At 37.9% G+C, this 9,969-nt stretch overlaps 1 protein-coding gene across 3 annotated transcripts; it reads right to left on the bottom strand.

Moving 5' to 3' along the window:
* Positions 1-6,865: 6,865 nt before the first annotated feature.
* Positions 6,866-9,672, bottom strand: LOC131029970 (probable arabinosyltransferase ARAD1). Of its 3 annotated transcripts, none has more exons than XM_059212153.1 (3): positions 9,101-9,672; positions 7,878-8,929; positions 6,866-7,700 (listed from the first exon to the last, which is right to left on the bottom strand). In XM_059212153.1, exons 2-3 carry the CDS (start codon positions 8,814-8,816, stop codon positions 7,146-7,148), a joined length of 1,494 nt encoding a protein of 497 aa, XP_059068136.1. In that variant the 5' UTR covers positions 8,817-8,929; positions 9,101-9,672; the 3' UTR covers positions 6,866-7,145. The 3 variants fall into 3 exon arrangements, with proteins under 3 accessions (XP_059068136.1, XP_059068135.1, XP_059068134.1); XM_059212152.1 differs by having other exon boundaries at positions 7,878-9,100; positions 9,440-9,672; XM_059212151.1 differs by having other exon boundaries at positions 7,878-9,100; positions 9,468-9,672.
* Between the last annotated feature and the right edge of the window lie 297 nt (positions 9,673-9,969).

Genomic DNA, 9,969 nt, shown 5'->3' with positions numbered 1-9,969 from the left:
TTCAACAATCTAAGTCAACAATGGCCTACCAGGAGTCTAGCGTTGGGAATAAAGGGGGTCTTATTGGCCTAAACTGGTGAAATGACTGAATGAAGCCCCTCCAACTGCAACCAATGACTCCTAAAAGCTTTAATCGTCAACTAGATAATTATCAAAAACAATTTAGAGGAGAAATCCTTATTTCAGTGCACTTTCTGAACTTTCCCCAAGAGGAACCCCAATTTGGTGTGTCTTCTACCCACTGTTCTACTCATGTAGCTCCCGTATGAATTGTTTTCACCAAATAACTGTGGGGGATCTTCTAGTTTGCTGCTAACAATGAATTTTGTATGAAAACCCTGCTGCAAAACCCCTTATAACCCCTTATATTATTTATTTGAAAATCCAAGCAAGTTCCAAGTGGTACGATTTGGCTGGGGAGAGAATGGTAGACCAAAATTTGCCACAAACTCTAAAAAATCTTCCCAAAACCTCCTCAGATCTGATATTCAGACTATATTCCTGAGGTAGCTGCTAACAAATACTGGTTTTTGACCCTTATTGGCAAAATAGGAACATTCCAGGCAAAATCGGTAGCTTAAATATGAGAGGGGTTTCATTCTCTCACCCAAATCTAAAGGTTTCCGTCTCCGAATCTAGTTCAAACACCTGCAATAGACGTTGCAGACCTGCAAATACCAAATGGCTCTCCAAAAATAATAATTTTTCAATCATAGATATGCAAATTGAGCTCCCAAACACCTTTTATTTTCAGCCCAAACCCTAATTTCGAATTAGGGTTTCATTTGCTCCTTTTAATTAATAAAATAATTTTATTTTATTTGCAAGACAATCCCTTTAGAAGTTCAATTGGCTAGAGGGGTCAATTATCCATTGAATGCAGCCAAAATCACTTAAACCAACTCCTCCAAGTTGCCATGCCTAGGAAAGGTGTTATGGCTTTTATTTAATAATATAATAACTGATTAATATAATCACCTTTTAGTTATTTAATCAACTTAGGAAATATTTTAAATAAAATATTTCCTATTTTATTCATCAAGTGCTCAAATAAACTAAGATACCGGTTCTTCCCCTTTTGCCCTTGGTCCGGGTCCTGGTTCTTGCCGGGTCCTGGTTCTCCCCGGGTTCTCCCTGGGTTCCTCCCGGGTCCTTCCCAGGTGGTTGGGTTCCCGTCGCAAGACCCACAGGGAACCCGGCCACCTAGGAAGGACCCGAGTGGAACCCAGGATGAACCCAAGAGGACCCAAGTGAACCCAGGCCCATGGGTTCCCAAAAACGGGGCCCACGGGTCAAAAAAACAATAAAAAAAGACTTTTTAAAATAGTTTTTTTATAATAAAACTCTATTTCGCCCCTTTATGACACTTTAAAAAAAACTTTGAAACTTGAATATTATCTTTTTTGCAAATTATGAATATGATATTAGACTTTAGTTATTAGTTTACTGATTACATTTGCGATATATGAATATTTATTGGCATTGGCAATTATGGATTTATCATTTATCATCTATGTATGGAAAGTCATATTGTATATTTTATTTTTGTATGGATTGTATATATTGAACATATATATAATATGTGTATATATATATATATATATATATATATATATATATATATATATATATATATATATATCTACGGACGAACCCGTACCCATACCCAAGAATTTTTTTTTTTGCCGAATCCGTACCCGAATCCGAACCCGAACTGGTAACTTAGTTGTTAATGTTTGTAGCTGCAGGAGACTTCATTATTCCTGCGATGGTTGTGAATCTATATTGTTCGACAATTTTGAGTTTTGTGTTTGATTCTTTGGGTTCTTTCATAGCTAGAAGGGTTCCTTGATAATCGTCATCAACCTGTGTGTATGAAATAACAACTTCATGGGAGCCTCGTGTGTGCTGGCAGCAGTTTCTTTCCTCCTCGTATTTCATCCATTCAGAGGTTTAGATTGTTTCATTACCTATGTGGCTGTTTTGATAACCGGTTTATGTAACGGCTCACTTTGTAACTGCTGATAGCTTATGGCTCTTCAGCTTTCCATTTTCCTCTATCAAGAGATATCTTCGAGCCTTGTTCTTATATATAGTAGCGTTAGCAGGTTGTCGGGGGTGTGCAAGATGTTAATAAGGGAGTCGAGATATATATATTTGCTTATGAGATCATCAGTGTGAGAAGCTTTGGATCTTCAACTGCATTTCTGTATTTTCTCCTCATATATTATTGATGTATGAGTATTTCATATTGCAAAGAGCTTATGCGCTAGCCGTATGGTAGAAACCATCAGTTTTCCTGAGATGTTATTGACTTATTCTGTTGATTAAGTGCAAACAATCATGTTTAGATCCTTGCTTGATTAAGCTTGAGAGCTTTGTATTCAAATTTTTACCTTCAATAAAAGTTTGATTTTTGGTGTGGCTGAGTTTTTCACCCTCAGGTGGAGGGTTTTCCCAAGATAAAATTTTTGTGTATCTTGTTCTTATAAGATTTCTAGTTTCAGATTTCTATGTCTTATGTATTTGGTTCTAACTTTAACATGGTATCAGAGCAAGTCTGAGGCCGTCTCCCTCACAGGAGGCCTCAGGATTCTGGAAGGGTTGCTTGTTCATTGTTTGGTGTTATATGGACTATGTTTTTATGAAGACAATGCCATTCTCTAAGCTATAACTTCATTTCTTCCTGTTTCGGATTTCTTTACATGCGCAACGAGATCTTTCTTCTGCTCAAGCCCATGACTTAGCCTCAAGCCAACTTGAGCAAGGAAAGCTACAACAATATTCCGAAAAGAAGGGACACGATGCTCCAGATTCGTCTGAGCAAGGCCACAAGCTCGGATGGCGGGGGATCGAAACCCACGGCTTCTTTTTCGTGCCCTGATTATCTTGTATTGGTAGATCTGCCCGTCGCAAAAACCTTAGGCGTCGTATCCACTGCAATGTCGTGAAACTTGTTGGCAGAAAGTCAAGGAGACAGAGGGTATCGAATCGCGTGAAGTCCACATTATTGTTTTGGAGGGACAAGATCACGTCTTCTCTGTGTTGTTGCTCTTAGCTGAGCATTGTCTGGGCTATCATTATGTTACATATTGCTAGAGGTTGGTCAGTCTACTGATGGGAGATTTGGAATTGGGGTATACTCCAACATACCTCTTGATCACTAAACACTGAAGATATTAAAATTGAGACAAGAGGGCTCTCCCAGTGAGAGGGAGCAAACTACGAGGAGATATTTATTCTAATCTTAGGATGGTCATATTCCAAGGATCATGGTTTTTTCAGCTTCAGAGGGAGCCTAACTTTTCAGCTTCAGAGGGAGCCTAACATTTCAGCTTTAAAGGGACCCTGACATTTCAGCTTCAGAGGGAGCCTGACATCCAACTTCAGAAGGAGCCTGTTATTTCATTAGAGGCAACCTTGGACGAGGAGGTCAAAAGGTCGATATCAGGTTTAGAGGGAGCCACGTCATCATGAAGATTTGGTTAATGCATTTTTCTCTGTGATGGAGAAATTTGAGGTGAAAGCCCTTGTAATGCAATTTTCTTTGTGATGGAGAAATTTGAGGTGCAAGCCCTTGCTAATGCATTCTTCTCTGCGAGAGAAGTTTGAGGTGCAAGCCCTTGTTAATGCATTCTTCTCTGCAAGAGAAATTTGAGGTGAAAGCCCTTGTTCCACCTTCTAGGAGTAGCCATGGTGGATGACATGTTGAGAGACTTCATGACAACATCATGTTTAGTGACTCCGTGATGAGAGCTTGTGTTTATTTCACACATGGGAGTAGCCATGGTGAACATCATGTTGAGTGAATCCATTTTGCTATCACATTGAGAGAATCCGTGATAAAATTTTGCTTTTTACACATATGGGTGTAGCCATTATGTTTGTCATGTTGAGAGACTCCATGACTTGATAATCAGTAAATGATATCTCCTTTGCTAAGAGGGAGTGTTAATGTTTGTAGCTGCAAGAGACTTCATTAGTCCTACGATGGTTGTGAATCTATATTGTTCGACAATTTTGAGTTCTGTGTTTGATTTTTTGGGTTCTTTCATAGCTGGAAGGGTAACGGCTTCCTTAATAACCGACACCAACCTGTGTGTATGAAATAACAACTTCGTGGGAGCCTCGTGTGTGCTGGCAGCGGTTTCTTTCCTCCTCATATTTCATCCATTGAGTGGTTCAAATTGTTTCATCGCCTATGTGGCTCTTTTGATAACCGGTTTACGTAACTCACTTTGTATCTGCTGATAAGCGCTTATGGCGCTTCAGCTATCCGTTTTCCTCTGTCAAGCGATATCTTCAAGCCTTGTTCTTATATATAGTAGCGTTAGTAGGTTGTCAGGGGTGTGCAAGATGTTAATAAGGGAGTCGAGATATATATATATTTGCTTATGACATCATCCGTGTGAGAAGCTTTGGATCTTCATCTACATTTCTGTATCTTCTCTTCATATATGATTGATGTATGAGTATTTCATATTGCAGAGAGCTTATGTGCTAGCCATATGGTAGAAACCATCAGTTTTCCTGAGATGTTATTGACTTATTCTGTTGATTGTGTTAAGTGCAAACAATCATGTTTAGATCCTTGCTTGATTAAGCTTGAGAGCTTTGTATTCAAATTTGTGCCTTCAATGTCTTTGGACATGTAGTGCTGCGGTTAAAACACTTCGTTGGTGAAGCGGCCACCAAGGTTCAAATCCCTGCTGGGCCTTTGTGCTCGCAAGGCCTTGTGCCTTCGCTGGGCCGTTGTGCTCGCGGATTTGAACAAGTGAAGTGTGGGGATGAGGTCCCCCATTTGTGGCCTCACTGGTTCATAGCTCCAGGTCAAAAGCATTTACCCCTTAAATAAAAAATAAGTTTGTGCCTTCAATAAAAGTTTGATTTTTGGTGTGGCTGGGTTTTTCACCCGTGGAGGGTTTTCCCAGGATAAATTTTTTGTGTATCTTGTTCTTATAAGATTTCTAGTTTCAGACTTCTATGTCTTATGTTTCTGGTTCTAACATTAACAATTATACCACTAAGAATTATAGCCCAAGGACCCCTAGTCTAAGACATTTTCCAGAAGACATTCACTAGCACACTGGTGACAACTTATAGTCCTTAATAGTAAGAAAAGAACACTAACTCTTTCCTTTCTTATAGGTAATACAAACTTCAATCTTCTCTTTTCAGTATTTCTGTTACACCTTTGATGCTAATGTTTTGGTTGAAACATGTTTAAAAACCTCATCCTTTTACATTGCATTTTCATTTTATTTGGTGAGACACATTCCCTTTTTGGGTGTTCAACAGTTCAGATAATGTAATTTACTAGCACAAGGATATCAAACACATTAATTTTATGGTACGCTCACATGCTTACCTCTCCGAAGTGAACAATAAATTGGACATTAGAAAACAAGAATCCAGAAGCAGCTCATGACTTAAATTAAATCTCAAATATAATAAGAGTTAGCAGAACATTAATGTACCTTCGTAATCATTGACTTGGCAAAGCATTACTTACCATTAGTAGAAAATTGATCATATGTAAAAGGCAGGAAGCAAACAATAAAATTACATGGTAATGTGATTAATATCACATTGAAAAAGCACTCAACAATTGCTGTACAAACACCTTATTAGTGCATACATGGTTGTTGGACTTCAAGAAACGCCCTGAATTCCTAGGATATTGGACAAACCTAAGAATGTTAGTTGGAAACAAAGCTCTGGAAACATAAATACTTACCTTTGATATTATATCATCATACGTAGTTGTTGGACTTCAAGAAACACCCTAAATTCCTAGGATTTTGGACAAACCTAAGAATGTTAGTTTGAAACAAAAAACTGGAAATATAAATACTTACCTTCGATATTGTATCCTCAGACCATTTGACTTCACTGATTATACCTGGCACTCAAACTTCCAACCTGGTTGAGGGCAATTTTGGCTGTTCCTAGTGCATCACTTGCCAAAAGTATTTTCACATTTCCACAAAAATCATAAAATTCTGTTCAGACAGGCAATTCTAGCATTTCCATTTTATGCAGACAAAATGTAAACCATTTAAAGACAAACAGCAATTGCCGTAAACAAAGACACTACCATTGAGGTAATTATTTTGATGTATAGTCGCATGCATGCCAATAATATAATCAATGTGATTGTAACAGGTGAATACTTGTATCTAAGCAAGGAGGCCATCATGAAACATTCAAGCACCTAGATGGCATGCCCATATGCTAAGTAGTGTAACTGGTCAAAGCCAATGCAAAAAAGCATGTAGTGATTACAATAAATTCTAAACCATTGTATAATTAATAATCATAAAATTTATATCTAAACAGTTAACGTAAGCATCACAGCTCCGAGAATCATAACCCTTCATACTATAAGTATATAATACATGATCCCATGCAGTAAAGTACGTAATAATTGCAAAAAGGCTTGGAAGCAAAGCAAAAACTACTGGTGCAGGTCAGTCGTTCCCTCAATACACTTTAGTCTATCATAAATATAGCTCTCCCTGCCAAAAAGCCTGTGGATTTCCCCTTCAATGCACACAGAAATGTGGTAGAAAATGTTTTGTGTACTAACAGTTGGAATGTGGCATACCAAAATGATTATCACAGCCCTTCTATCATTATTTTAGAGGGCTTCCTTAGCCTTAGATGTCCAACAGAACCCTATAATCATATGTTAGTTCCCTCATGGTTTATCTGAACCGGTGTGATGATGCATTTCTATCAACATTGAACACACTAAATCGAGGGACAACCTTTAGAACTCAAATAACATATTCACATTGCAAAACTACTTCAGTCTTTTCTGTCCAGAATTTGGACTGCATAATCATAACTAAGATTCTCAGTCTTCTTCCAAAATATGGTTGGATAAATGAATTTATTTTTCTATAAATTTTGTCCTTTCCTTACACATTTATTTTCTTGACAACGCACAAGAAAACATTAACAATGACTTTCAGTACAAGTAAAACACCATTTCCAAAATAATTATCAACCTTTTCCACCAGTGCGATTTCCATCTTAAACACTAGATTTACAGTGTTATCATAGAACGAATGTGACAATATCTTTCTATCGTGCATTCCAAAATGTACATGTAACTTACCCAAATTATGGTGGAATCAAGGTTACCCTCTAACAAGCTTTTGTAGACTGAAAAATGATTTGCTCTGCTTGGCAAGCCATGATCTGCTATACCGCTTTCCTTTGTGAAGAGAGAGCTTAATAGAAGGTAGCTTTCGCGCAACTGCTTTCCAAATCATGTGTACAGCATCGTCTGGCTGAGTTGGATATTGATACTCAAAATGATGGCCGACTTCCTTCAATCTCCGCCACATGCTAGTCCATTCTTCCCTTTTAATACTATTAAGAAGATTTATCAAAAATCCTTTCTTCCTAGCATCGTCAGATTGTACAAAAATGCAAAACTCTGAGTAATCAAGCTTATCTTCATAAGGGAGTTCAATCTCATCACTGATAATAACAGGAACACAATGACTAGCAATTGCATCAAATAGTCGATTGGAGGAGGGTGTATCCCCTGCAATGTTTAGACAAAACTTTGAGGACCTCATGCCTTGAGTTGCTTTTCTTATCCCATCACTCTGTGTATTCCCAGAAGTAAAGTACACTCCTTTTTCATTCTTGAGAAGAGCATAAAGCTCTTGCCGAATAAATCCACCCTGAAAAACACAAACCCAGTCAAAGGCGAACATAGTAGGTAAAATCTTGGATTATGAAACAAAGTACAAGTAACCAAGAGCCATGGCCTAGCAGGGCTTCAGGAATGCAATAGAAAAAAAAATAGTTAAATGTGGATAAACACCCTGTAAGATAAAAATGGTATTATAAAAACTCACGTCCTTCCTGAAAATGGCCCCTTGAAAGAAAAGGAGTGTTGTTCGGCTTTCAAATGATGAAGAATCGTCTGTGAAGGACCGGACAACATGCTTGTATGGAGCCACAATGTCCTTTTCTACATTGCCAATCAATGGAGAATATCGGCCAAAATCAGAAACAATGAACATTGCAGACCTAAGCTGCCCCCTTGCTATTGACATGCTATTTGGATGATGCATAACTATCACATGATTCTTTCCTCCTGACCTTCTCCAAGCTTCCTGTCCCATCAAGAAATGTACCAATTTATCCTGTAAAATTTCGTTTCTGCTCTTTCTCTCATGAGGCTCAACTTTTGAATGCCTATTGTAACTCAAGGAAGAAAAAAATGGCACAAAAAAAACATCAGCGTCCCTGGCCCTTTCAACTCTCCAAGCAGTACACGGAGTGCTTCTACCAGGCATGTTTGAAGACAGCAGATCCATAGTGAGCCAGTACTCTGGACTGTGTTGTAAATTGAGCCCACCTGGATACCGAGGAATTTGGGTAAGATTTGTTGGCCACACACTACTTTCGGGTTTCCACTCCAGCATGCCAAAATGAAATTCAGGTGGCAGATTGTACATATAAACTTTCAATGCTGCTTTTTGGGGGTCACACTGATTACTACTGTCTGATTCAGAACCTGTCAAGCTCCAATTCTCATTCTCAGATTGCAATTCAGCAGAAGAAATCGAAGATGACTGCATGTCATCTAGACTCCCATACAGAGGGTTTCCATCATCATACACAACTCTCAATTTGGGATCTAAGAATGATGAATACCGATCCCCAATCAGAGACCGATCGGAAATTTGAAGAAAGGCCAAAGAATATACCATAACCAATGCTGAGATCAGGAACACAAGCCACAAGGCCATTTTCTTGGGTTGCATTTTCCTGTCCGACGTGGTTTGCATACATCTATCAGTTGATCAATCTAATAACCCTTACCCACTTGCCAGGGTCGCTGATCTTCTGGACCAGCTTTACCGTGCCAAGTCATTCACCGAACCACCGTGGAGACCTATCTCTATCCAATACAATCCAAAAAGTGTATTTTTACATTCAACGCCATTGAAGTGCAAGCTGGTTATCAAGAAATGGGAATCATGAGAAGCAACAGGTAGAACAATTTCCACCTTGGAGTTCCACGTGGTTTTACCGGTTTGACAATGAGATGCTTTCTCAAGAACAAGCTTACCTAGATAAATACAGAGAATGTTAATGACTCATGCTTTACTTGTCCAGAAATTGGGGTTTTCTCCTCCCAGCGCTATATAGATATACTTATTTTTTGCAGATCTGTAAAACTACTGTATAATTCTTCGAAGCATTACAGACCCGTGAAAGAATACAACCCCAGGCAACTGATTAGAGACGACCCATTAAAGAAAACTAATGCAATTATGCCGTAAACTAAAAATAATCATCAATTTAACAACTTATGCTTAATTCCCAATCAATCCATTACATATATTATGCAGACTACCACATTCATTGCAAAGAATGCTCAGTTAAGTCTAAGATAATTCAAACGCACCTAAGATTCTATGGGAGACGATACTCACTACTGAAATTTGTAAAATCACATGCACTGCAAGTTCTCTCAGTAAAATCAGGACTTTCAGATGCCTCAGACGATGGACCGCCTAACCCGCTATTTCAATCGGTTTGCATTCATGTTGTACTCAAACGTAAAATGCGGATGATTTTGATTTTCATTATTCAATTTTTCTGCTGCATATACATTTAACGAGAAATACCTTGCCTTACATTTAAATATGGTCGATATGCTAGATACAGGTAATCCTAGGTTGTTTTTTTAGTTTGAAGTTTTTATATGTTTTTTAAGTCAATGGAGTAATAAATATTTGTATTGATTAATAATTTGGTAGCATTTTTAGTAGACTATCACATTCCAAATTAATTTGTGTATATATTAAGGATTTCATCTAAGTAAATGTTTATGTTATCAATTGTGAATATGTAATTTTTTAATGTAAAATATTAAAGAAATTGATTATTTATAATCTAATTGGGTAGAAGGTCTACATCATTTTTCAAAATTGA

The sequence above is a fragment of the Cryptomeria japonica genome, chromosome 10 (assembly GCF_030272615.1).
Source record: "Cryptomeria japonica chromosome 10, Sugi_1.0, whole genome shotgun sequence".
Lineage (NCBI taxonomy): Eukaryota > Viridiplantae > Streptophyta > Pinopsida > Cupressales > Cupressaceae > Cryptomeria > Cryptomeria japonica.
The sequence above is the reverse complement of the archived record's forward strand: the minus strand, read 5'-3'. Positions and strand labels throughout refer to the sequence as shown.